Source organism: Erythranthe guttata, chromosome 14, assembly GCF_056151865.1.
Source record: "Erythranthe guttata isolate IM_541 chromosome 14, IM_541, whole genome shotgun sequence".
Classification (NCBI taxonomy): Eukaryota; Viridiplantae; Streptophyta; class Magnoliopsida; order Lamiales; family Phrymaceae; genus Erythranthe; species Erythranthe guttata.
The window spans coordinates 15092561-15120472 of record NC_142546.1 but is presented as its reverse complement, the minus strand read 5'-3'; the positions used below and the strand labels follow the sequence as shown (position 1 = coordinate 15120472).

The 27912-nt window shown below is 37.0% G+C and overlaps 7 protein-coding genes across 12 annotated transcripts; 5 read left to right on the top strand and 2 right to left on the bottom strand.

The window, feature by feature from the left end:
- Nucleotides 1-543: 543 nt before the first annotated feature.
- LOC105964597 (PKS-NRPS hybrid synthetase cheA-like) lies at nt 544-2765 on the bottom strand. Its single transcript, XM_088812730.1, has 4 exons — nt 2739-2765; nt 1707-2410; nt 1077-1583; nt 544-967 (listed from the first exon to the last, which is right to left on the bottom strand). Exons 1-4 carry the CDS (start codon nt 2763-2765, stop codon nt 544-546), a joined length of 1662 nt encoding a protein of 553 aa, XP_088668856.1.
- A 1597-nt stretch (nt 2766-4362) lies between these two features.
- Nucleotides 4363-8393, top strand: AUG7 (nuclear matrix protein). Of its 2 annotated transcripts, XM_088813929.1 has the most exons (10): nt 4363-4478; nt 4537-4690; nt 4797-4882; nt 5166-5227; nt 5817-5908; nt 6016-6141; nt 6540-6630; nt 6708-6815; nt 7260-7358; nt 8029-8393. In XM_088813929.1, exons 2-10 carry the CDS (start codon nt 4557-4559, stop codon nt 8224-8226), a joined length of 996 nt encoding a protein of 331 aa, XP_088670055.1. In that variant the 5' UTR covers nt 4363-4478; nt 4537-4556; the 3' UTR covers nt 8227-8393. The 2 variants fall into 2 exon arrangements, with proteins under 2 accessions (XP_088670055.1, XP_088670056.1); XM_088813930.1 differs by lacking the exon at nt 4363-4478 and having other exon boundaries at nt 4488-4690.
- An 859-nt stretch (nt 8394-9252) lies between these two features.
- On the top strand, nt 9253-14007 carry LOC105964767 (uncharacterized). Its single transcript, XM_088813453.1, has 2 exons — nt 9253-11843; nt 12325-14007. Exon 1 carries the CDS (start codon nt 9603-9605, stop codon nt 11571-11573), a length of 1971 nt encoding a protein of 656 aa, XP_088669579.1. The 5' UTR covers nt 9253-9602; the 3' UTR covers nt 11574-11843; nt 12325-14007.
- LOC148765278 (aspartic proteinase CDR1-like) lies at nt 12685-13378 on the top strand. Its single transcript, XM_088812729.1, has 2 exons — nt 12685-12817; nt 12900-13378. Exons 1-2 carry the CDS (start codon nt 12685-12687, stop codon nt 13376-13378), a joined length of 612 nt encoding a protein of 203 aa, XP_088668855.1.
- A 1635-nt stretch (nt 14008-15642) lies between the features above and the next one.
- LOC105952423 (aspartic proteinase CDR1) lies at nt 15643-20234 on the top strand. 5 transcript variants are annotated; one of them, XM_088813455.1, is made up of 4 exons: nt 15643-15893; nt 16635-18247; nt 18843-19208; nt 19369-20234. In XM_088813455.1, exons 2-4 carry the CDS (start codon nt 18210-18212, stop codon nt 20165-20167), a joined length of 1203 nt encoding a protein of 400 aa, XP_088669581.1. In that variant the 5' UTR covers nt 15643-15893; nt 16635-18209; the 3' UTR covers nt 20168-20234. The 5 variants fall into 4 exon arrangements, 3 of the variants coding, with proteins under 3 accessions (XP_088669581.1, XP_088669580.1, XP_012831423.2); XR_016029603.1 differs by having other exon boundaries at nt 15643-18247; XR_016029602.1 differs by having other exon boundaries at nt 15643-18247; nt 18816-19208.
- A 655-nt stretch (nt 20235-20889) lies between these two features.
- LOC105952347 (aspartic proteinase CDR1) lies at nt 20890-22825 on the top strand. Its single transcript, XM_012975891.2, has 2 exons — nt 20890-21493; nt 22017-22825. Exons 1-2 carry the CDS (start codon nt 20976-20978, stop codon nt 22813-22815), a joined length of 1317 nt encoding a protein of 438 aa, XP_012831345.2. The 5' UTR covers nt 20890-20975; the 3' UTR covers nt 22816-22825.
- Nucleotides 22826-25044: 2219 nt separating this feature from the next.
- LOC105952348 (3-ketoacyl-CoA synthase 20) lies at nt 25045-27912 on the bottom strand. Its single transcript, XM_088813824.1, has 3 exons — nt 27153-27912; nt 26076-26623; nt 25045-25457 (listed from the first exon to the last, which is right to left on the bottom strand). Exons 1-3 carry the CDS (start codon nt 27906-27908, stop codon nt 25241-25243), a joined length of 1521 nt encoding a protein of 506 aa, XP_088669950.1. The 5' UTR covers nt 27909-27912; the 3' UTR covers nt 25045-25240.

Sequence of the window (27912 nt, the reverse complement as noted above, 5' to 3'; positions counted from 1 at the left end):
CTCAATAAGCAACTCCCCTCTCACTTGCGGCCATCTTTCTTGATCCCCGTACACGGCTTGAGCAACGCACCGGTACCCACAGTTGCCATCCGCCATCACGTTAACATAATCTTGAATAAGACGGACCATAAATCTGGGCTCGAAAGAATAAAAGTCGATTCCTTCATGTGCAGGTATTGTAGGGGCAACAGATTCTTGTGTGGGAATACGAGAACCACGACCTTTCATCTTCGATTGAGGCGTTCCATCAGTGTTTCTCTCAACCTTTGCTTTAGGAATCTTTGCACCAGATGAGGTTTGGCGACCCTTGGAACCACAAGACGACTTAATTGTCTCCTCATCAATATGATACTGCCATCCAGAAGTGTCTCTCTTTGTCGAGTTATTCTTTGGTCGTCCTTTGGTCTTAACAAATGATGGCTCGGACAGATGCGACGTAGACGGATAAACGATGCCACGCAATGAGGCCACGGCATTTATCTTACTCGTGTAATTCATCTTCTTCAAATTGCAATTCAGGTCATCAATCTGTCTATCCACAATCTACTCGCGGTTTACTTGATACTCAGGTAGCTCCGAAGGCTCAACTGCCATGGTACTCCAGAATGGATGCAAGTCTGAAATGACGAACGTGTCATTATCTTCCATTTTCTGCACAATTTTGCACGCGCATGGGAGCCCATGAGTATTCCAAAGATAGTGTGTGCAAATACTCGGATCTTGCATCGCCGGGGACTCCATCTCTTCATCCAATTTCTCTAATGCCAGATGCGTAACATAACAAATCAAACCCTGAAAACACGGCCATGCTGCAGTATGCTTCCTTATCTTGGATGATAATGAAAAATCGCACTTCAGCTGACTAATTTGGATATAAACTTGGTCCCGAAGTTTGCCTTGCACGTTATCCAGACCTCCGGTCGAAGCATTTAACCAACCCTTCGCTGAAGAATGAGCACTCTCCACCCTATCCAATTACAACAACAATCAAAGCATACAACGACAATCAAATTACAAAATAAATATTATTTTTATATAATATATTTTATCATTTAAATAACTAAAACATGTAATACCTGTTAGTGCTCGTGTTGCCAAAATGATACACATTGCGAGTATAGGCTCGAACAAACTTCTCCTTGTATATCAACCACGTATCATTCAAATATTGTATCAGCCTAGGATACCCTGCATACCGTCCAACAATTTCATTGTAATTGTAATGATACTCTTCTTCGGTTTCTGATTTCACCAGCTTAGCCCACAGCACACGTCGGAATATTAGACCTTGGTCCTTGTTGCCTCCCATAAATTTCGTCGCATTTGCCTCAACATTTCTGTTTATATGGAATATACACAACATATGATACGAAAATGGGAAGACATTTGGCAGTGCTTTCAAAAGACCCAACTCTCTATCTGTCAAGATCGCATCAGGTTCGACACCATCTAGCAACTCTTTCAAACAATTCAAAGTCCACTCGTAGGTGTCTGCATCTTCATGCGACATAAATGCAACAACAATTGTAAAATTCGTCCCAACTGGAGTTATCCCAATTATTTCCAAAAGAGGCATTCCATACCTACAACAATGTTGTTTTTACATATTTAAACAATACAAGACATTAAAACACAATAATCATAATTTAAACAATCGTAATTTTTACTTACTTATTGGTTTTGTATGTGCAGTCCATCAATTTAACATACGGGAACAGCCGTAGTAACTTAATAGATTCGGGACTTGCAAACATAATATCTGTATCTTGTTGCTCGTTTCACTATCGACGCGATGCCAATATTGATACTCGCCTTGTTGAAAGTTATGCATCATAAACTGAATAACAGTCATGCCCTCCATTTCCTCAGATTTAATCTTGGCCAACTCATTGTAAACATGCTTCATAGAGGTTTGTATCGACGGATCATCTTTCCTCAATCTATCCATGATCAGCATTGGCTTCACGTGAGAATTTCGCAATTCTTTAATTCTTGCTTTCTGTTGTGGAGTTATACGAATAGTCGTACCTTGTCCGTGAGGAAACAAAGCCGGACGATGACTATGCCTGCCATCGCTGACAATCAACCGCCATAATTCATCAAACCTTGACCTTTTGCCAATCAATTTGAACGGACAACCACATTTTTTTGTTCCTGTGTTTCTAGGATCTTCCACATTGATATTCGTTTGTCGGCCATGTCCGTATTTGTCACACGTCATGTACTGTGCATTCTCCCTTCTAGACTGACAAATCAAACGGTGACAATGTCTAACTGCAGTTGCTTTCGCCCAGTTGATTAATTCTTCCCTACTGCCGAACACAATATCAACTTGGAAGAAGTGAGAGAAATCTTCATATTCATTTTGATCCAAAACCGAGGAATCAAAATACAAATTGTCGTCATATGGCTGCGTAAATACAAAAAAAAGGTTAGCTACTTGCACAAAAAAATAAATAATAATACTAGGTATTTCGTGTACAATTACACGAAATATATGTATACATTTCGTGTAGTACTGCACGAAATGAATAACAAAACAGTTTTACTGCTATTTCGTGTGACATTACACGAAATAAGAGGTATAATTTCGTAGTATTGTACACGAAATGACTGGAAAACACGAATAAAGTGTTCATTTCGTGCAAAACACCACGAAATGACTAGAATAATTTCGTGATATTCTACACGAAACGACTGAAAATCGAAAAAAATCACACTAAAACGTATTTTTTTACCTCATTTACGGGATCGATGTTGGCCATCTTGATAATCGTTGGGTTTTAACTGATTTCTACGAAAACAAATCACGATCTACGAAAGTCGAAATATTTGGAGGTTGAGAGGATTTTGTAAAAGGTTAAAGTGTTTTTTGACAAATGAATTATTTCGCACTGTAGCTGGAAAAAACCGCACTGATAATAGCAAGCCCCTAGAAAAAAAACATCACACACAAACCATGGCAGACGCACCAACGGCTAAGTGTGTGGGGTGGGGTGGGGTGGTGGTGCTGCTGGCGGCGGGGTTTGGGGTACTGTGTTGTTAGGTTTTTTTCCTTTTTTTCTTTTAATTATTTATTTAATTAATATTAATAATTATTTAATAATATTAAATGCATGTTAAATATTGTTTTAATTTTTTAATATTAAAAATACTTGATATGAAATTTACTGTTTCATTTTTTTTTAATAAATATTGTAGTATAATATTTATGAATTATAAACAATACTAATATTGAAAAAATGTTAATAGTTAAAAATTATGTAAGAGATGTTAAGAGAATTCTTGAAATCATAAATCTGGTTTAAGACTTAAGAGGATCGTCATACGAAAACACTGAATTCATTCTTATTTTTGAGCGATTTTAAGAGAATTCCCTAAACATAAGTGATTAAGAATAGACAGAGAATTTGCATGTTTGTTTCTATTTCTAAAGTGAATTTCCAGTTTTATACTATACATAAAACTGTGATTATGTTTGTTTGAGACTTTTCACTTGGAAATTCCTACTTTTCTTAAAACAATTTCCAATAGAAATACACTATTCATACTTTTCCCACTTTTCAAACCTATAATAATACCTACTAGCCTATTTCTCTCTCCTCCATTTTTTCTCCCATCTCATCAATAATAATAATATTGATATTAATAATAATAATAATAATAATAATAATAATAATAATAATAATAATAATAATAATAATAATAATAATAATAATAATAATAATAACTACCATCATCCTCAATCATTATATTCTACTTTTGCACGTACTTTCGTAGAGAAAATTCACCACAACCAAACATATTCTCATTTCTACACCTACATAAAACTAAAAATACCCCTTCATCCAAACATATTGTCATTTTCTACACAAAAACCAATAAACTACTTTTTCCATCAGAAATTTTGAAAACTAGAAATTCCCATTAGAAACATAACCAAACATCCCATATAATTTTAGAGAGAGAAACATTGTAATTTATGTGCGTAATTTAGTAAGTTCCAGTGTAGGATTTTGCACTCCCCTTTCCCATATTAAATCCAACAATAAAATTAGACATTCCAAAATTTACATATGATTGATTCCAAATAAAAAACCCATTAAAAAAACCAAAATATTGAAAATTGGAAGAACAAAAATAGTTCCAAACTTAAAATATTTCGGGTCCAAATAATAAAAAATCGGAAATTAATTCCAATTTCCGGTTTTGTAGATACTACACAAGTATACAGTATACCCGATAAAATACACATGATGATAAAATACACCTGTGCTTAGTAATTTATATAGAAGCCGAAATTGAAATCGAAACCGAAACAGAAATCGAACCAGATATAGTAGCATCTCAAATACCCCAATTTCCACGCATATAAATTTAGAGGTTTTTAAAAGAAAAAGAAAAACATTATTAAATTTCAAATCTCTTTCCCTCAAACTTGTGAAAAATCCAAGGTTTCTTCTGTGTAGAATCGAGTAGTGGAGAGAGAGAGAGAGAGAGAGAGAGAGAGAGAGAGAGAGAGAGAGAGAGAGAGAGAGAGAGAGAGAGAGAGAGAGATGGCATCGAAGCAAATGGAAGAAGTACAGAAGAAATTAGGTACGCTGAATTACCCAAGAGCAAATGCCCCAGCCCAATCGCTCCTCTTCGCCGGCATGGAACGCTACGCGCTTCTCGAATGGCTCTTCTTCAAGTTCTGAATCCTCTTCTTTTCATTTCAATTTTACACCAACTTCCAATTATTTTAGCTGATTTTAGCCGAATTATTTTGACTGATTTTGTTTTTTGTGTGTGTGCAGATTACTGGGTGATAAATCTCCATTTTCTCAGCAGAATCTACAAGGGGATGCCGTGGATCGGGACGAAGAAACCTCCAGGATACAATGTAACTCGTAATTTTGATTCGTTATATTCGTTTTATTTTGCTTTCAACATTTAATTTGGGGGTAAATTTTTTTTGTTTACATTAAACGGGGTTAGCATACTTATCATGATCACTATTGAAAATTCCCCTCTATTGATTTTAGTAGTGTTGGTTCTGTTGATTTTATGTTTTTTACGAAATTGACAATTCGCTGCAACCGTATGCAGCTGAGATGATGTTCTGATTAGAGTTCTGCAAATTAGGTTTGAATTTCCCCCTTTTTTGTTTCTGGAATTTTTTGCAGATTTGGCCGAGATTGCGAAGTTTCTTGGCATTACCACGACTATAGACACTGAAGCTATCCAAGTGAGTTTAGATGTTACACTGATTTTTCAGCCTTGTTTTTTCTTTTTTCGTCTCCGTTTTGCTAAATATGTGACATTAGAGTTATGTATCAGCGATTTCCATTTTAAGAGTTCTAGGTTGTGATTTTTTACCCTTCATTTAATTTTCCGAGGGAATAATATAGCTAAGTAATACGTAATTATTCAATGAATGTCTAACTCTCCCAATGCACATATGGTATACTATTGCCACTGTAATTTCTCATTTTGTGGATTTTGATGACCGAAAAAACGCAATTATTTAACGTGTAGTTTTGATCTTTCCTTTTTTTCTTATCGAGTGTTACTGTACTTACTAATTATCTGTTCATTGAGTCTGTTTAGGGGGTGAATTGCTTTATACAATGTTAAGTAGATTTACTGCAACTTATGAATTTTTTGTTTCCCATCAAAAGCAAGCATAAAAAACGATTTTTTTTTTTTTTTTTTACTTATACACGCGAATCAAGGAACAAAGATAATTTTTTAATATATGGACTTTTTTTTTTCCTTTCTAAAAATGACATGCATATAGGTGCTGATGGAAAATGTGATGTAACTTTTCGTTATAGGGTCGAGGAAGTTATGAAGATCGAACAGAAATGCTGCGTCTTATTGTCGATCTCGTGGAGGCAAGCATCTTTGCTGATAATCCTGAATGGAGGTGTTTTTATCTACTTAAATTATAGTCAATAAAAAGTATGTTCTATTTCTATTGATCCTTGTAGTTATCCATGCAACTAATTTTAATTATTTTTCATTGTTTTCCAGTGTAGACGAGCAAGTGGCTAAAGACATACAACTAATAGATGCCATAGCTGAGAAACAAGCTCAGATTTTTTCAGAAGAATGCAAATTGTTTCCTGCAGATGTGCAGATCCAATCTATTTACCCATTGTAAGAAATTATTTTTTATTGCATATTGTTGGTCTCATTACTAAGCTTACCTTTTAGTGATGAACACTCATTTTCTAAACTAGTGTAATTCTACAAAGTTTCTCTGCTCCCAATGATGATATACCACGACGTAAAAATGTGATTTTTGATGCTTTTTTTTTTCTTCTTCAAAACTGTAGAATGTGAATGCCGTTAAGCCATTAGTATGGATTTATGTTCATCGAATTTATATCTACTGAGAATATATTTTTGGATCATGGACCGATTTATAAGCTCATTAGATTTTCTGTCTGTCTGTTGATTTTCTATTTATTTGTGGTTAAAAAATATTTGACGAGCATATCTCTTCAGCATATACAAATACTTTTTATTTACCTTAATCAAAAGTTTATTTGTAGGCCAGACATATCTGATTTGGAAAAACAACTTTCAGATCAATCCAACAGACTTCTGAGCCTTCAAGAGATGGTTGATGATTTAGCTTCCAAGGTTCTACTCTACCTATTATTCACTTATTATATTATTTCTGTAATTAATTGCCACTAATTATATTATTTCCTGTATAGCATCCGTATAATCCCGATGAAGATTACATGGAGGTTGAAGGAAAGTTACGGGCACATCTGGAATCTTTTCTCGAAACTGCAAGAAGCTTTAATACAATTTACACCAAGGTTTGCTTTTATTTAATCGTTTCCATGTTTGCGTTGTGTAGTTTACCTAATACGCTTGTTGCATTACTTCCACTAATTCCATGAGAAATTATTTGTTCGGTTAAAATTCATGGCTTAGGAAATGCTTACTTTTGAATTTCTAAGATGTTGGTTACTCTTTGAATTAATCTTTGCTGTTAGATTTTTACACTACTCACACTCGTTTTGCCTGTAATGAGTATGAACCGATACAAAGTTAACTTTCGGATTTCTAAGGGTTCGACTGGCTTTATTTTGAGTGCAAAGAGCTGGAAAAACAAGCTATTCGGAATGTTATCGCTTTCCATTTTTTTAACTTAGACATTGAACTTAATTGCCGTTTATTGTTTGCAATTACTCAAATCAATCAAGGAGAATCAATACTCAGCTCAATTTTGATATGTATTTTTGTTTAATACCGTGCAGGAAATACGTCCTTGGACACATATGATGGAGGTTCCGCAGCTTCATGGTTTTGGACCAGCTGCAAATCGATTATTGGAAGCATATAAGATGCTTTTGAAGGTAACCTTAATTCTGGTTCACTTCCGTCGAGTATTATTTGGTTACTTATTGCGGAGAATCACATTGAAGTTTTAACAAATAAAAATTTCGACGATTTGATGTGTATTTCATTCCGAATTCCAATCCGAATATTTCCGATTCTTGGAAAAGTATTTTTCGTTCCGGATTCCGAAAGTCCTGATATCCCATTTTTCCAATTGTTTTAGGAACGGAACTGGGATATGTATTAGATTCCGATTTGATTTTAATTTCCAAAAATATTTTTGAATATTTTTCCCCGGAAATTACACTTATAACATAAATACTATTATAGTATTTTGTATATTGTAGGTGACTAAAGAAATGAAAATTCCAAATCCCTCCGATTTTGATCCAACAATTTCCGAGTTTGGAACAACTTTTGTCATTCCAATATCCGTAATTCCAATTTCCGATTTTGCCAATTGTTTTTAGGAACGGAATTCTTCCCGAAAAATGATTGTTTTTTCTTCCAAAAATGTTAATTCCGATCTGATCCATCTGATTTCCACCCCTAGTTCATAGCATCACTGATTTAGAATGTGTTTCTTTATGTCTGTAAATTAGAAAAAAAGTATTATAAATTTTTATTTAAGTCGTGGTGGTTAGTAAGTGGTAACAGAATCCTCTGTTTTTTCTCTTACTGTGACAGTTTTTGGGAAACTTGAAGAATCTTCGAGATTCGCATGCAGCTGTAGCAGTTGGATCTTCGGAAACAGTGGGCGGCGAGCCATCTTCGGTTATGAGAATAATTTCCGAGTGTGAAACTGCGCTGACTTTCTTGAACCGGGATTTAGGAATTCTTTCCGCTTCAATTGCTCGTGAAAAGGGTCAAGAGGCATCTTTGTAGTTATATATATGCTGTTTTTTTTCTTTTTCTAATGCATTTATCATTCTTTTTTAAGTTCGAACCGATTGTGTTTAGTGGTGTGTATTGAAATTTGATGTCTGTTATTGCAGACAACACACTTGCAGGTATTTTTTGTTGGATTATTTGAAACAAGGGAGATTAAATTTGGATAGTGGTGATTAATTTGGAGAAATTAGAAATAAATAAAATAAAATAAATCAATTTACATTTTTGTAAACTGAAATGATAATTAGGTGTCTAATTTTACGAATTCTGTTCATTCAAAATATTACTTTCTCTCTCTAAAACTTCCGAACTCACCTAAGCTTTGCGTATGTTATACGATACAATACAGTTTTCGTCCTTCAAGTTTTCACTAATTTACATTTGGTCCCTATATTTAAAAAAGGGTAAATTACACCCACACCCCCGATGTATGCTGAAATAACTTTAAGGTCCCTGTGGTATTGGTAATTACACTCACCCCTGAAACATAGTTATAAACTCTAATGGAATAATGCATTAGATAGGTTGTTCCAATAGAGTTCTAACAAACTATTACTTTTAGCAAGTGGTGGAGATAACATAGAGCTAGCGGGTGACATGGCTCCCCCAACATTTATTAAATCACCCATAACACTATGTTGTCTCTACCACTTCCTGAAACTAATAGTCCGTTAGACACCTATCGGAATAATGTATCTAATGCATTATCCCATTAGAGTTTCTAACTATGTTTCAGGGGGTGATTGTAATTACCGATACTGCAGGGACCTTAAAGTTATTTCATCTTACCTGAGGGGTGTGGGTGTAATTTACCCTTTAAAAAAACACAGTTGCTCCCTCATGTAGTCATGTTTAAAAAAAATCAATATTTTTAGTATTTTCCGTCAACTTTCCATTAGTACTAAGTCAATCAAGCATGTGCACATAAGTGACGGACTAACGGTAAATTGACGGAAATGACCACAAGTGTTAAATTATTGAAACATGAGGGACCAAATCTGTTTTTTTTGTAAACATGAGGACTATATATATAAATAAAATTTTGCCACATGTATTGTAGCTCAGCATGTTTGTCTGAGCTTTTACCAGTACATGATCATCGCGGAGAGCGACGGCACCGGATTGAACGTAGAGATATTCAGTATAAATATAATCACCCGAATATCACTGGGCTGGGATTCACCCACAGTTTTGACCAGCAGATCAACCGCAGCTCCACGTATCACAATCTCCGTCTCCTCGCGGTTGCTGGCGGATTCCGGCGGAAAATCTAAGCCACCGAGATAAAGATAAGTAGAAATTAGAATCACTCGCGCCGGACCTCTCTCATCACTTGGGCGTTACAGCTCATAAACCGTCTCTCTCTCTACATGTTTGTAAAATTGAAATACAGGCCATTCATTGGCAAGAGTTTGGGCAATGCCTACTCTTTACTCCGTTGTTTCAAGCTTGAAGCAAATTCTATATTCCAGTTGAACTCAAAAATCACGAGTTTCTTTAAGAGACGTGATGTGAAAAATGCGCGCAAGCTGTTTGACGAAATGCCCAACAAGAATGTGGTGACGTGGAACTGCATGATTTCCGGGTACGTTAAGAATAGGATGATTTGCGAGGCTCGTGAAGTCTTTGATTCGATGCCTTGTAAGAACGTAGTTTCGTGGACTGCAATGTTAAGTGGGTACGCGAAGAATGGGAGGTTGGAGGAGGCGAGACGGTTGTTCGATTTAGTGGAAAAGAAGAACGTGGCTTGCTGGAATTCCATGATTTCGGGATATGTGAGTTGCGGTAGGATAGATGACGGTCGGGTACTGTTCGATGCAATGCCGGTGAAGAATGATGTTTCCTGGGCAATGATGATCGAAGGATATTTTAGGTACCGGGCGGTGAACGAAGCTGAGAGCTTGTTTAATGAAGCTTCAAGTAAAAGTGTGCTGCTTTGTAATGCTATGTTGGCAGGATATGGTGAAACTATGCACATTGACAAGTTATATGATTTGTTTATGAAAATGGCCGAACGTGATGTGGTTTCTTGGACTTGTATGCTTACATGTTTTATGAGGGTGGGGGAGGTGGACATGGCAAGGAAATTGTTTGAAGAGATGCCCGATAAGGATGCAGTTGCTTGGACTGTGATGATTAAAGGTTATTTGGACCAGCGGAGGGTCGAATCGGCTCGAGAATTATTTGATCAAATGCCCCACAAGGATGTCGTTGCATGTAATTCGATGCTGACTGGGTTTCTTCGTAACGGAAAGCTGGAATATGCTCGTGATCTATTTACGAAAATGCCGGAGAGGAATGTAGTTTCTTGGAATCTAATGCTATCTGGATATATTCAGCAGGATGATGTTACTACCGCTCGTAAGTTCTTTGAGAAGATGCCTATCAAGGATGAGACCTCATGGAACACTCTAATTTCTGGATATCAAACCGAAGAAGCATTTATTTTGTACATACGAATGTTATCTAATGGACTCAAGCCTGATCAAGGTACCTTAACCTCCGTGATATCTGTCTGTGGTATTCTTGCAATGCCAAGTTGGGGCAAAGCAATGCATGTTTTTGTTGTGAAGATTGGTTATGAAACTGATAGCATGGTTATGAGTTCATTGATATCCATGTATTCTAGATGTGGTTTCATCAATGATGCTTCTGTGGTATTTAGCACAACGAAAATTCGGGATACTGCAACTTGGAATACCATGATTGTGGCTCATGCTCATCACTCTTCTGCCGAGGAAGCTTTTGATCTTTTTGATCGTATGACGGATGCTGGATATCAACCTGATCATGTTACTTTCTTGGTCCTTTTGACTGCCTGTGCTCATTCTGGATTAGTAAGTGAAGGTTGGAAATATTTGAAGTTGATGGGAAAATGGAATCTGACCCCAAAGCCAGAACATCTTGCATCCATGGTTGATCTTCTTGGTAGATCAGGTTTACTTGTCGAAGCCTTCAAATTGGTCAATCAATTCCATTCGGATATTCCGACATATGCGTGGGGAGCATTGCTTAGTGCCTGCAACATGCATGGAAATTATGAATTAAGCGACTTAATTGCAGACAAAATTTTAGGCTATCAACCTTGTAATGTTGGGATGTGTGTGCTTCAATGCAATATATATTCTGCACGTGGTATGTGGAAGGATGCATCACGTATTAGAGCAAGACTAAAACAAAACCAATTGAAGAAAGAAACGGGTTGTAGCTGGATTGATATAAATGGAAGTGTTTCTTGCTTCTCATATAATGATAAGTCTCATATTCGAACCGAAGACATATACAAAGAGTTAGAGATGCTTTCTGTACTTATTGAGGAGCTTGGGTTTGACATACATTAAGGCTTCATCCACATCAGAAGTTTCAGATTTTTGTCTCTATAAAATTCATGTGACCTCAATATTTGGTCTCATATCTCTCGGCTCTCATGAAATGGTGCTCCACACCAAGATCTGCAGGATCTCGAAGGAGTAGATTTTTCCAGAGGAAGCCCTACTGTTCTTGGAGAAGGTTGGATTATGATGAGCATCTCTTTATATTTTCTAGGAGAAGGGCAAATATTGGTACCTCACTGGAACTTCTGTCGTCACATGTTTACATGCAATTGAAAGGTAAAACGCTAATTTTCTGGTGAATAAATTAGTACCATATACTTCATTTATAATGGTGTGCCATGTTGGGTACATGTTTTTAATGCACATTCTTTCTTTAGGTACTTTAAATGATAGTAGTAGTTATGGTGTTTCATGAAATTTGATGTATGTTGTTAGGAAAGTAGTTCAACCCAGTGCTTCTAATATGCCGAAACATTTGCAATGAACAAACGACTAGTGCAATAAATGAAACTATCCAATTTAGTTTTGTTATCCATTAGTATCTATTAATAAAGACATAGATTTCTTCCAAGATATCATAGGATGTTACCAATATTTAGTACTTTGTTGTACACTTGTATCTATATAAGCAAGCCACAGGTGCTGTTTCCATTCCAAATCGAGAACATAGTTTACGCTATGGTGCATTTCATGTCGCTTGTTATAATTCTCTCCATATTGTCTTTGGCATTCCCATCTAATACATATTCTCTTACAGAGTTTAATAGTGAAGATGGCTTCACAACCGATCTTATTCACAGAGACTCCTCAATTTCTCCTCTATACGTCTCTACTGCAAGCCACGAGGATCTTATTAGCAAAGCCGTACAACGCTCCAAAATCCGTGCCGATCGTTTTGGTTTCGGTTCATTTGCTGCGGGGATTCCCTCACCTGAGCTGATAGCTTCCGATGGAGATTATCTAATGAAAGTTAACCTTGGCTCACCACCCGTTGAGATCAATTTAGGTCTTGATTACAGGCAGCACTTTTTCATGGACACAGTGTGCACCATGCGATAATTGCTTCCCACAAACTCTGCCTCTCTTTACTCCCAAGGCGTCTTCGACATACAAAACCATGCCTGGTGATCCGAAACAGTGCAAAGCCCTTGGAGGGAGGCCTTCCCTTCGTGGAGACAAAACGTGTAGGTACTCTGTGAACTATTGGAACGAGTCCTACTCTCACGGAATCATCTCTCAGACACACTCAGGTTGAATTCTATATCAGGTTCACCTATAGAGCATAAAAAAATCATTTTTGGATGTGGTTATGAAAATATGGGCACATTCAAGAGGGACACGTCTGGCATAATTGGCTTGGGGAGAGGACCGGGTTCCCTTGTCACCCAAATGCAGTCCGTTATAGGTGGGAAGTTTTCGTATTTTCGTATTGCTTACTCTCTCATAAACCAAATAATTCAAGATCCAGCAAAATTCATTTCGGCAGCAGAGCTTTGGTTGCTGGATCCGGGGTGGTCTCGACTGGTCTACATTACTTCCAAAATACCTATGCTGCAAAGTTCAAAGGATTAAGCGTCGGAAAAAACAAACTGGCCATGATCGATACCAGTCTCTACAATTCATCAAAAATCTTGGGTTTCTTTAACGAACGAATCATCGACTCTGGATCCACATTGTCGTTCCTTCCCAATAAATTCTATAACCCTTTAGAAGCCGCGATGAAAAAGGAGATTAAATTGCAGCGTGCTGACCCGGTAGATGAAATGTTGAGATTCTGCTACAAGACTCCTGATGGGAAAATATCAAAATAATGGCTCCTATAGTTACTGTTCATTTTGTTGGTGCAGATGTTAAGTTGTTTCCTTCGAACACTTTCATTAAAGCTTCCCCGGGTATTCATTGCCTTGGTTTTGTGCCACGTGAAGGTGTAGCCCTCTTTGGTAACTTGGCACAAACAAATTTCTTGGTCGGTTACGACATTAAGAGAATGACTCTGTCATTTAAACCAAAATGCAGCAACGAGTAGCTGGGATCTGTTGATTCCTGCCCTGTTCAATAATAATGCCTTAATAATACTCAGTTTTCAGCCTTTCGATACCATCTTGGCTGAATATGTTACATTAAGTTATGTATCCTCAATCTTTCATATTGGGAGGTTGAGATCGATTCGGGTCTCCCGCCCCAATCAAGGCTGTGATTTTGTACTTTTTATTTAATTTTCCAAGGGAAGAATATAGTTATGTGATGCTTGAAAACTCCATTTGGATGACAGAAAAAAAAATGCAAATATTTCAGGTGTTGTAATACAAGAGCTCCTTGATCATTTATCTTCTCTTGGCTAGTGTAACTGCCTTTAATAATCATCTATTCATTGAGTCTGTTTAGGGGATGAATTGCTGTAGACGATACTAAGAATATTTATTTATGTTTCCGACTAAAAGCAAGCATTATCAGTCTATTTTGTTTTGGCCGAATAAATATGTTTCCTTTCCTTTATTGATTTTTTTTTTTTTTTTCTGTTCTTTCCAAAAGTGACTTGCATATAGTTTCTGATGGTCAATGTGGTTTCAAGTTGTCCTGCACACTTCCTATGATGAACACATGCTAATACATATTCTTTACTACCGATGCATGATGTAACTTTTCGTTGCAGGGTCGAGGAAGTTATAACGATTGCACTGGAATACTGCATTTTGCTGTAGATCTTGTGGAGGCAAGCATCTTTGCTGATAATCTTGAATGGATGAGTATATGCCTACTTAATTATAGTCAATAAATAGTATATTCTATTTCTATTGATCCTTAAAGTTATCCACGCAACTAATTTTAACTATTTTTCCTTATTTACGTTGTCTCATTGTTGTTTTCTTTTGATCAACAAGCATTGATTTCGATCCTATTGCATGCAGACTTGATAAGGACCTTCTCGTTTAAAATAGGATCCTTAAGAACCTTCCTCATGAAGCCATCCCAAAGGATGATATAACACTATCTAAAATGTGGCTCTTGATGCTTTTACGAAAATGTAGATTATGAATAGCAGTAATATGGATTTGTTCCTTGAATTTAGTTCTGCCGAGAAACCTTTTTCCGACTTCCGTTGTGCAAGTTCTGTGACTGAACATTCTGTCCATGAGTCCATGAACAGTTCTTCTTGACAGAGGAAAAAATCTACCTTAGGTTCACTTATACTGCGTAGGCTGTTTATTTATTATTATTATTATCATTATTTTTTTAGTTAATTTGTTTTCTCATGATGTGGTAATGAAAATGCAGGAAAAATCAGCGACGAAACATCTGGAGTAATTATTAGCCTGGGGAGGGGATTAGGTTCTTTAACCAACCATATGGACTATTGCGATTGGTTGTAAGTTTTCATATTGCTTACTCTCTAACACAATAAACCATCTTTAAACAACCATAATTCTCTCATATATATTTTTCTATCATCAAATCACTGTTATTGGGAAACTCTCAAAATCTAATCTTATATGAAATAATTTCATTTGAAAAGTTCAAATCAGTCTTAGATTACAACATAATGAAAACAAAATGCAAGTTTGGAATACAGAATGGGAACTTAATTTTATATTCAAGTTATGCTGATGAGCTATAGTGGAAATTATGTTACACTCAATAAAGTGTGCACTGAGGAAAGATCTACCGAAAAAAAGGATGATATACTCGGTGTACTTCATTAGGTGTAGCATGTAATAAACCATGAAGTTTTGAAGTTCGATCAAGCCGTTCTTTTGGTCTATTTGAGTCTTATTACTTACGATTAATATTATTTGCGACGTGTCATGAAACCAGAACAACTTAGTGCTTATAATAAACATTTTGAGCCAATAACAAAGTGCAATGAATGAAGCTATCCAATTTACTTTTGTTATCCACAATTATCTAGAGATACACGTGTGGAGTAATCGGCCTTGGGAGAGGACCGGGTTCGTTTCTCACACAAATGAACCCCACGATTCGTGGGAAGCTTGCGTATTGCTTGCTCCCTCGTGACAATTTCAACAGTTCCAGATCTAGCAAAATCCATTTCGGTGGAAAAGCTGTGGTTTCTGGATTGGTATGCATTTCTTCAAAAGTCAATATGCTGCGAGGTTGAAAGGAATAAGCGTTGGAAATAAGAAACTAGCCATGAGCGTTAATCTCTTGAATTCGTTGAAAATATTCGGATTATTAAACGAAAGAATCGTCGTTGACTCCGGACCCACATTGTCGTTCCTTCCCAAGAAAATCTACAATGCTCTAGTAGCTGCAATGAGAAAGGAGATTAAGTTGGAGCGTGCTGATCCGGTAAACGAAATGTTGCAGGTGTGTTACAAGACTCCGTCTGACGGGAAATTGAAGGGTATTCCTGTAGTTACTGTCCATTTTGTTGGTGGAGATGTTAAGTTGTCTCCTTTGAACACGTTCCTTAATGTGAACTTTTTTCTTGATGGCTATAAGAGTGTTCATTGCCTTGCGTTTGTGCCGCACGATGGTGTAGCAATCTTGGGTAATTTGGCACAGACAAATTTCTTGGTTGGTTATGATATTGGGAGGAAGGTTATATCATTTAAACAAACTGATTGCAGCAAACAGTAGTAGTTGAGATCTGTTAATTGCTGCCTTGTTCAACAATAATGCCTTAATAAATATATTTGCATCCAATTTTTGTCAGTGAGGTTATCCCTATTTTTCACTTCATTGTTTTTGTGGGTTCGATTTGATGCACGTGATTTTGCAATGTGCCGATGACTAGTGCAATAAATGAAACTATATCGGATTCATTTTTGTTATCCACAAGTATCTTGAAATAAAAACATAGATTTCTTGAAAGATATTATAGGATGTTGCCAATATTTAATGCTTTAATTTGTTACATATTCCATATCTATCTATATAAGCATTTCACAGGTGGTGAGTCTATTCTAGATCAAGAACAGAGATGGAGTATTTCATGTTACTTGTCATAATTCCCTCGGTCTTATCTTTTTCATTTTTATCTACTGCACATTCTCTTACAGAGCTAAGCACAGAATCTAATGGCTTCACCACTGATCTCATTCACAGGGACTCGATAATTTCTCCATTTTACAACCCCACATCGAGTCACCAGGACCGTATTATCAAAGCCTTGCAGCGCTCCAAATTTCGTGCCGATTATTTTTCTTTAAGCTCGTCTGCCTCGGGGAATATTCCCTCAGCTGAGATGATAGCTGCAAGAGGAGTTTATCTCATGAAACTAAACGTCGGTACACCGCCTATTGAGATCCATTTATATTTCGACACAGGGAGTATTGTTACATGGACTCAGTGTGCACCCTGCTATAATTGTTTCCGACAAAATTTGCCTCTGTTTAATCCCAAAGCTTCTTCGACTTACAAAACAGTGCCTAGTAATTCGAAAACGTGCAAATCCGTCGACGGGAGCTATTCTCGTGCAAGGGACAACACGTGTAGTTACACTCTGACTTATATGAACAAATCCTACTCTCGCGGGATCGTTTCTTCGGACACACTTAGGTTTAATTCTACAGTGCTTCGAGATTTCATTTTCGGCTGTGGTTATGAAAATGCAGGCACATACGGGGTAAATATGTGCGGAATAATCGGCCTCGGGAAAGGGCAGGGTTCGTTGATCACACAAATGGGGCCCAGGATTGGTGGGAAGTTTTCGTATTGTTTGCGCTATCATGATCCATTTAGCAATAGTTCGGAATCTAGCAAGATCCATTTCGGAAACAAAGCCTTGGTTTCTGGATCCGGGTCGGTCTCGACCCGTTTATATTTCTTCAGACACGTGTACGCCGTGGGGCTCAAAGGAATCAGCGTCGGAAAGAAGAAATTGGTTTTGACTAATAGTCTCTCAAATTCGTCGAAAATATTGGGTTTGTTCAACGAAAAAATCATCGTCGATTCTGGAGCAACATTGACGTATCTTCCCAAGAAAATGTATAGTGCTTTAGAAGCTGCAATGAGAAAGGAGATTAAATTACAGCATGCTGACCCAGTAGATGAAATGCTGAGGGTGTGCTATAAGGCTCCTCCCGACGGAAAAATGAAGGGTATTCCTGTAGTTACTTTCCATTTTGTTGGTGCAGATGTTAAGTTGTCTGCTTTGAACACTTTCCTTAAAGTTTCTGAAAGTGTTTATTGTCTTGGTTTTGTGCCAAGGAATGGTGTGACCGTCTTCGGTAACTTGGCACAACTAAATTTCTTGGTGGGTTATGACATCAAGAAGATGACTATTTCATTTAAACCAACTGATTGCAGCAAACAGTAGTTGGAACTATCTGTTAATTCCCCTGTTTTGTTCAACAATAATGCCTTAATAAATATATTTGCATCCTATTATATTTTTGCACTAATATATCCTTCGGTGTTGATGAAATTACGTAAACCTTCTAGCACCTTCTTGTGCTTTTATGTCACGACTAGAATTTTTAGCCAAAGAATGTAAAATCAGTTGAGCTTGAATGATCAAGTATAACTGATTCAAGATTCCCTCGTTAAACGATCAAATGACATTATAACTCAATTCTTGATTCGATAAGAAAATTTAATTCTGATGATTTAAGCTCAATAGTTTTCTCGTTTTCTTACTCGATTCACAGTTACTTATGCTTTAGCTGCTAGTGGAGATCGATGCTTACTAAAGTGGACTCTGTGATTAGTGGTAACTGGTAAGTTTTCTTTTTGTCTTAAGCAATTAAAGATCCATCAAAGTGCATTTGGTTAGCAAATGTTGTAAATTCTCGAGATGTACATATGTGGTGAGCTTCAATGGAATTAAGTGACTGAAATCTCTTCGGGTTTTTCATCCAAGTGTTTTCGATGCGACTGTTTTGTTCTTAACGCGCTTCAAATTGATTGTGTTTGTAGTGTCTCGTGAAATTCGACGTACGTTAATTGTATTAGGAAAGTAGATCCATCCAGTGCTTCTAATATGTACATTTGCAATAAATGAAACTATCCAATTTATTTATGTTATCCATAAGGATCTAGCAAATTTCTCGAAAGATATTATAGGATATTGGCAATATTTAATTTAGAACTTTTTACACACTCATATATCTATATAAGCTTCATTCTTAATCAAGAACATAGAGTTTAGTAATTACTCTCAATGGGGCATTTCATATCACTTGTTATACTTCTCTCAATATTTTCTTCTTTATTAGCATCTACTGCACATTCTCTTACAGAACAAAACTCTGAATCTAATGGCTTCACCGCCGATCTCATTCACAGAGACTCCGTAATTTCTCCTTTCTACAGCTCCGAATCGAGTTATCGGGATCGTATTGCCAAAGCCTTGCAGCGCTCTAAAGCACGTGCTGATTATTTTGCTAATTTAAGCTCATTTGCATTGGGGAGTAGTCCCTCAGCAGATATGATAGCTACAAACGGGAATTATCTGATGAAAATTAGCCTCGGTTTACCCCCCGTTGAGTTACACTTAAGTTTCGACACGGGGAGTGTTCTTATGTGGACGCAATGCGCACCGTGCAAGAATTGTTTCCCGCAGAATATGCCGCTCTTTACTCCAAAGCTGTCTTCGACTTACAAAACGGTCGCTGCTAATTCGAAAACGTGCATGTCCGTCTTAGGGGCATATTCTCGTGCAAGGGACAACACTTGCAGGTAAAATATGCTTTTTTTTTTTTTCATTTTTGTAAAGACATTGTTTACAAACTAATTGTTTAGTTAGTAATTAAAAATCCGGTTTATTGGATAATTAGAATTTTAATTTCAAATTATAACTTTTATTGGGTTTCGATCAATAGTTCGATTGCATGTCTAGGTACTCGGTGGAGTATTTGGACAATTCCTACACTCGAGGAATCCTCTCTTCGGACACACTCACGTTAAATTCTACTCTAGGTTCGCCAATGTCGCTTCGAAACTTCGTTTTCGGATGCGGGTACAATAATCGAGGCATATACGAGAGACAAACGTGTGGAATAATCGGGCTCGGAATAGCGCAAGGCTCGTTCATCACGCAAATGGGGCCCGCAGTTGGCGGGAAATTCTCGTACTGCTTGATCTCTCATGACCTTGAACTCAACACCTCGAAATCCAGCAAGATCCACTTCGGAAAAAGAGCCGCGGTTTCCGGACCCGGCTCGGTTTCGACACCTTTATATTTCTACAAACACGTGTACTTCGCGAGTCTCAAAGGAATAAGCGTCGGGAAAAGGAAGTTGGGTTCGTTCGACGGAAAAATAGTGGTCGATTCGGGAGCCACATTGACTTATCTCCACAAGAAATTGTACTACTCTTTAGAGGCTGCAATTAAAAAGGTGATTAAATTGAAAGTTGCTGAACCAGTAGATGAACTGCAGAAGGTGTGTTATGAGTTTCCTTCTAATGGGAGAGTGAAGGGCATTCCTGTAATTACATTCCATTTTGGTGGTGCAGATGTAAAGTTGTCTCCTTTGAACACTTTTGTTAGGGTTGATGACAATGTTCATTGTCTAGGTATAGTGCCAAGTAATGACGTGGCAATCTTTGGTAATTTGGTGCAGGTTAATTTCTTGGTGGGGTATGATATTAAGAAGATGGCTATTTCATTTAAACCAACTGATTGCAGCAAACAGTAGTTTGTTATAATCTGTTAATTCCCCTGCTTTGTTCAACAATAATGCCTTAATAAATTCTCTTTCGTGGTGATATAATTTGAATTTATTAAAAGTTTACGTTTATTTCGCACTAATATATCCTTCGGTGTTGATGAAATTGCCTAAACCGACGTGATTTTTTAGCCAGAGAATGTGAAATCAGTTGAGCTTGAAATGATCAAGTATAACTGATTCAAGAATCCCCCGTTAAACGATCAAATGACGTTTGAACTCAATTCTTGGTTCGATAAGAAAATTTAACTCTGATGATTTAAGCTCAATAGTTTTTTTTCATTTTCTAACCCGATTCTCAGCTACGTATGCTTTATCTGCTAGTGGAGATCGATGCTTACTAAAGTGGGCTCTGTGATTAGTGGTAACTGGTAAGTTTTCTTTTTGTGTCTTAAAGCAATTAAATATCCATTGAAGTGCATTTCGTTAGCAAAAGTTTTAATTTCTCGAGATATACATATGTCGTGAGCTTCAATGGAATTAAATTCATTGATCGAAAAAGGAAATCGGGCGACGAACACTAATCTCTTCGGTTTTTTCATCCAAATGTTCTCAATCCGACTGTTTTTGTTCTTATTGTATTAGTACATTTGCAATAAATGAAAAAAACTATCCAATTTATTTATGTTATCCACAAGTATCTAGCTAGTAAAGACAGATTTCTCGAAAGATATTATGGGATGTTGGCAATATTTAATCTAGAACTTTCTTACACACTCGTATCTATATAAGCTTCGTTCGAAATCAAAAACATAGTGTGTAGTAGTAAGTACTCTCAATGGGGCGTTTGATTTCACTTGTTATACTTCTCTCCGTCTTATGTTCCCCGTTTCTATCGACTACATATTCTCTTACGGAACTAATCTCCGAGTCTAATGGCTTCACCACTGATCTCATTCACAGGGACTACTCCGTAATTTCTCCTTTCTACAACTCCACGTCGAGTCATCGGGATCGTGTTACCAAAGCCTTGCAGCGCTCCAAAATCCGTGCCGATTATTTTTCTTTAAGCTCGTTTGCCTCGGGGAATATTCCCTCAGCAGATATGATAGCTACAAGCGGGGACTATCTCATGAAGATTAGCCTCGGCATACCCACCGTTCAGTTGAATTTAAATTTTGACACGGGGAGTGTTTTCACGTGGACGCAATGCGCACCGTGCAAAAATTGTTTCCCACAAAATATGCCGCTCTTCACTCCGAAGCTGTCTTCGACTTACAAAACGGTCGCTGCTAATTCGAAAACGTGCTACTCCATCGTAGAGGCAGATTCTCATGCAAAGGACAACACTTGCAGGTAAAATTTTCGGGTAATTTTTTTTTTCGTCTTTGATATGTGTGTGTGTGTGTAAAATATGTGTGGATATGTATATAATACATGCATGATATTATATTTTATTGAAAGTACAGTAGAACCTCAATAAATTAATACTCGATAAACTAATAACCTCGCTTAAATAATAGTTTCTTCTGGTCCCGACTCGGTAAAAACCTAACAAATTTTAGTTCGATAATTTAATATTTCGCTAAATTAACAGAATTTTGCTAGTCCCAAATGTATTAATTTATAGAGGTTTAACTGTATTTTTTAAATAAAGATGTGGATTATTGTGTCTATAGACTACAGTAGAACCTCAATAAATTAATACTCGATAAATTAATAACCTCGCTTAAATAATAGTTTCTTTTGGTCCCGACTCGGTAAAAACCTGATAAATTATTAGTTCGATAATTTAATATTTCGCTAAATTAATAGAATTTTGCTAGTCCCGACCATATTAATTTATAGAGGTTTAACTGTAATTTGATTGCATGTCTAGGTACTCCGTGGATTACTTGGACAAATCCTACACTCGAGGAATCGTTTCTTCCGACACGCTCACGTTAAATTCTACTACAGGTTCGCCAGTGTCGCTCCGAAACTTCGTTTTCGGATGCGGGTACAACAATCAAGGCATATACGAGAGAAGCACGTGCGGAATAATCGGCCTCGGGATAGGACCAGGCTCGTTCGTCACGCAAATGGGGCCCACGGTCGGCGGGAAATTCTCGTACTGCTTGATCTCTCACGACCACCACCTCAACACCTCGAAATCAAGCAAGATCCACTTCGGAGAAAGAGCCGTGGTTTCCGGACCCGGGTCGGTCTCGACCCGATTATATTTCTACGAAAACGCGTACTTTGTGAGTCTCAAAGGATTAAGCGTCGGAAAAAGGAAGTTGGATTCGTTCGACGGCAAAATAGCGGTCGATTCCGGGGCCACGCTGACTTATCTCCCCAAGAAAATGTACAACTCTTTACAAGCTGCAATCAAAAAGGAGATTAAGTTGAAAGCTGCTGAGCCAGTAGATAAACTGCTGAGGGTGTGTTATGAGTTTCCTTCTGATGGGAAAATGAGGGGCATTCCTGTAATTACACTCCATTTTGGTGGTGCAGATGTAAAGTTGTCTCCTTTGAACACTTTTATTAGGGCTTATGACAATGTTTATTGTCTTGGTTTTGTGCCGGGTGATGACGTGGCAATCTTTGGTAATTTTGCACAGATTAATTTCTTGGTGGGGTATGATATTAAGAAGATGGCTATTTCATTTAAACCAACTGATTGCAGCAAACAGTAGTTGCTTAATTATAATCTGTTTGTTCAACAATATAATAATGCCTTGATAATAAATGTACTGAATTGCATCCATTTTTTTTTTGGATTAATTTGTATTAGATGTCATATTTTTATTTATTTATTTATTAATCAAATATGAATTAATTGTATAGCATGGGATTAGTTTGTAGCATGTACAAAGTCTTGATTTATGTTAATATTAAATTAATAAGGGGATTTGAGATAGAGGTACAACACAGTCTAGAGTATTGATTCGGACAGCAGATGACTCTTGGGCAAGGCCGATTTTTCGGAAGATTCAGTCCGTTAAGCCCGTTAGTAGGCGCAGCCCAAAGAAGACGGCCCATTTAAAAAATCTTTTCTAGTTGCAACGTTTGAGCGAGGGAAGCCTATCACTGAGAGCCGAGTTGAGCATTTGGCGCTCGGAGGGGCGCCGCCTGGGGCAGATAGGTGCATTTAGTATCAGGATAGACGCGTTAAATGCATTAATATCAACATTAAATGTTCGAATGAATGAGAGAGTCAGGCGGAAAAGTTGGAAAAGATACATATGCCTTGCAAAAAGGCTAATTTATAGAGCATGTACATTCTACAAAGTTGGTAAGAACAACAATAAAAGCGACGGTAAGCATGCGCTCCTCTCGATTTTGTACCCGTTTTATCCCATTCGAACTCCACGTAGTGAGACAAGATGATCGTAAGATGTGTTTCTTGGTTTGTAAATATTAGACTGTGGAGGATCAAAAACTGCACTTTTACACAAAACGAGTACAGATTAAAGAAAATTTGATGTGTGATTAGAGATGTATAGTTGAAAAATAAGAAATTAATGTTGAAAGAATTCTACGGGGTTTGGTTTGAATTTTGAACTTTTTTAAATTAACAAAAATTAAATGAGAAAAAACAATAAATAATAATAATTACTGAAAAGTCATTAGAGTTGTTTAAGTTTCAGTCAAAGGATTTAGGCAAATACGTACAAAATGAATTTATTACAAAATGGGTAATGAGTACTATTTTAATTAAATGTATTTAAAATTTAAAATAGCTTCGTGGCTATTTCATTGATGGGAAGGACTACGGTAATGTGCGATAGGTATGATCGTAGAGTAACTTTAATTCCGTATTGTGTTTAGTACAAATTCTTTGTTGGTTCTCGCGAGCTTTTATCATATAATAAAGGGTAAATTACAAATACCCCCCTGTGGTATGGTCGAATTACAAAAACACCCCTCTTGTTTGGATAATTACAACCACCCCCTCAACTCCTCAAATTTAGTGGAATCTTCGAGATTATATGGAATATTATCACTTTTGTACACGTTTTATCCCATTCAAACTCTACATTATGAAGCAAGATAACCATAATATGTGATTTTTAGCTTGTATATATCAGTTTGTGGTGCATCAGAAGCTGCATTTTTACACAAAACGAGGACAAACTAGAGCACATTCCACGGAATCTAGATGATTATGCTGAATTTGGCACCATACGGGTGGAAGTGTAAGAAAAAAATCATAGTTGAGGGGGGTATTTGTAATTATCCAAACAAGAGGGGTGTTTTTGTAATTTGATAATACCTCAGGGGGGTGTTTGTAATTTACCCTATAATAAATAATTTATAGTAAAAATAATTTTAATATTATGTGAAAATAGAGAAAATGAGGAGCTCGAGCTCAATAGACTTGACTCGAGTTTGAGTTCGAATACGAGCTCGCTAAATTCACCTCATCTATACCCAACCACTAGCGTGAGTCAAACTCATCAAACTATGTATCAAACAATAATGGGTAATAATACTTACCCCTGCAGTTTAAATTTTACGCGCATTACCCCCTTAATGTAACACATGAGTCTTTTGTATTTTAATATAAACACATAACCTCTTTGTACTTTTAAAATTTCATCATATTAATAAATATGATTATTTACCAAGTGAAATACTATAAAGCTAAGGGTTATGTGCTTATACTAAAATTAATATTAAAAGTATAAGGGAATTATGTGCACAAAGCTCAAATGACCGATAGATCTTGTCCCTAGATATATTATACAAAGCTGAATTTGATTATTATTAGGACTAATTATAGTTTACACCCCTAAAGTATGAGGTTAGAAAATGAAATCAAGTTGCACATGAAGTAGCTCGACTTTCTTTCAAGGAATCTTGTACGCTAGTATAATGGATCGGCCACAATCAGTTCAAGTTATTGTAAACTCTGAATCAAATTATTAATAAAATCCTTTTGTTATCTTCTCAAAAAAAGAAAATTATTAATCATTATTTCATAATTACTTTCAATAAGATGAACAATCTCTAGAACATCAACAAACCTCAACATATGCAATATTTATGATTTATTATATTATAAAATAAAAAAAAAAAAAGCAAAAAAGAAAAATCATGCAACTTGATAAATTATAATTAAACATCTATAGGGAACTCATGAATGACACGTGTCCAAGGATTATAATCATCTTCGCCAGGATTAATAGTCCTGACGGCCCGCCAAACACCACTGCCGCACTTGAAACCCGACCCGAAAGCAATCTGCCAAACCCGGTCACCTTTCTTGATCCTCCCTTTGGCTTCCGTATAAGCAAGTTCATACCAGAAAGAACTGCTCGAAGTATTACTGTACCTGCAGTGACGAAACCAGAATCTTATAGCCAAGGGGGGCCGAATATACACTAAAATAATTAGATATCGAGGGTTTGTGCCACGAAAAAATTTTAGGATTTTTTTGGTATCACTTCCGACTTTTGAATTGACTAAATAATAATATTGGGTGGAATATTAAATAATTAGGTATAAAATGTAATGAAAGTTTTTTCAATTGAGGATAAGTTTGACTGTTTGAGTATACTCATTTATTAATTTTCAAATACTTAATTTTTATGTTTATATAAAACTAAATTGTTAAAAAATAATACATTAAATTATATGCATATATATGACAAATTACGGTCACCCCTTGAGTTATCCCTAAATTATGAAAACACCCATCTTGTTTAGATAATTACAGTTACTCCTATTATTATATTTTAAATATTATTTTACACAAAATTTATATAATTCAGTTATTTGCTGAACCAAATCGTATATTTAGTTGGGTAAACGGTACGAAATGTTGGTGTACCGATATTTTCAGTTCTCCCTAAATTAACTTTTAACTTTTAAAGGGATCTTTTCGTAAGATAATATATAGTTAATGAGTGGTTGTAATTACCCAAACTTTTCGTAATTTTACCACACATACCTGTACAGCGTCATTCTAGAAGGCTCCATATCCCATTTCGTGAGTTTAAGGTTCTTCTCCACCTCGTCAAGTACAGCTTTCCCGCCGGCGTGTATGCAGAAGTGTTCGAACGCGCGTCTGAAATCCGGCGCGTAAGGGCGCAACCCCTTTACCTTGAACAGTTTCCTAGCGATTAAATTGGCGGCGAAGATGAGCTGCTCGGAGATGGGGAGGACCGACGGTGCCAGGGCGGTGATGTTGGATCTCAGGGCGTCGCCGGCGACGGAGATTAGGTCTTTTGCGATCGACATTCCGAGTTTTCCGGTGGCGTCGACTTGCTGGAGGACGCTTTTGTAGGCTCTGTCGTTGGAGCCGAGGTGGGTGCGGAGTGTGTGGGTGAGCTCGTATTTGGATGTGCGGCGGTCGGAGGGGCGGTTGGAGAGGAGGATGGCGGCGCCGCCCATGCGGAAGAGGAGGTTTGATAGGAGCTTTGATTTGTCGTCGCCGACGTAGTAGCTGGCTGTTGGGCTCTCTACGCTCATGATTAGTGCATACGTGTCGCCTTGGCCCTTTTACGTAAGCAACAAATAATTAATGGAATAATGTACACAAATAATAATAATAATAATAATAATAATAATAATAATAATAATAATAATAATAATAATAATAATAATAATTATTATTATTATTATTATTATTATTATTATTATTATTATTATTATTATTATTATTATTATTATTATTACTACTACTAAAAAAAGAAGTTAAAAACATCAAAATTTTAAATATTTTTAGTAAAATCTCGCTACCGAACGGTATGAAATTCTGACGTATCGAGAATTCGGTACAATTTTTACTGAATGAACATCCCTAATTTTACCAACTGGATGGATTTTTTCGTAAAACAATACATAGTTAAGAGGAATAACTGTAATTATACAAACAAGAGAGGGGGTTTTATAATTTATCTTTACCCGGTTCGTAATTACCCATTAGTTACTTACCTAATAAATTTACCATAGAAGCAAAAAAAAAATAATTTAGGTAATAAAGAAAATAAAAAATAAAATAAAAACATGAAGTAAAAGAAAAAACCTGAAGAAGCCTTCTGGCGAGGTCAACGGCGATGACTCCGGCGCTGCAGCCCATGCCGCCGAGATTAAAGGTCAAAACATCTTCTCTCATCTTATACCTATTCACGATCATGGCGGAGAGCGACGGCACCGGATTGAACGTCGATATGTTCACGATCACCACCCCGATATCTGTGGGGTCCACACCCGTCTTCGCCAGCACGTCTCCCACCGCCCCGCACACCACCGTCTCCGCCTCCTCGCGGCCGCAGCTGAAGGCGGACTCCGGCGGAAACCCCCCCTCCTTCCCGAAGTATAGGAAAGTGGAGTCGCAGACGCCGGACCTCTCCATCACCTTGGCGGTGAACGCCAGGCTCTCCGGGCTGAGCACGCCGGAGAGTTTATCGTACACGGTGGCTCTCGAGACCGAAAACGACGGGTCGTGGTTGTAGCAGGCGAAGTCAACGAGGTAGATCTTTTTGGGGCGATTAAGGAACTTGTTCAGACAGTACGATACGAGGAAGAAGATTAATGCTGCCGCCGCCGCCGCCATGGATGTAGGGTTGTTCGTGGTGGTGCAGAGTTGAGTTAGGGTTTGGGTTATTTGGTGGGAGTGAAAGTAAGGAACTGCAGCGGAAAGAACTGCAGGGAATATGAAGAGGAGAACTGCATGGGAGATTACGTAATGGTATATGTTTTTCATGTGCGTTTTGAGTTTTGAGGTTGGAAGAAAATTAGGTAATTTTCTCATATTATTATTATTTTTCTCTGCTGCCATTTTT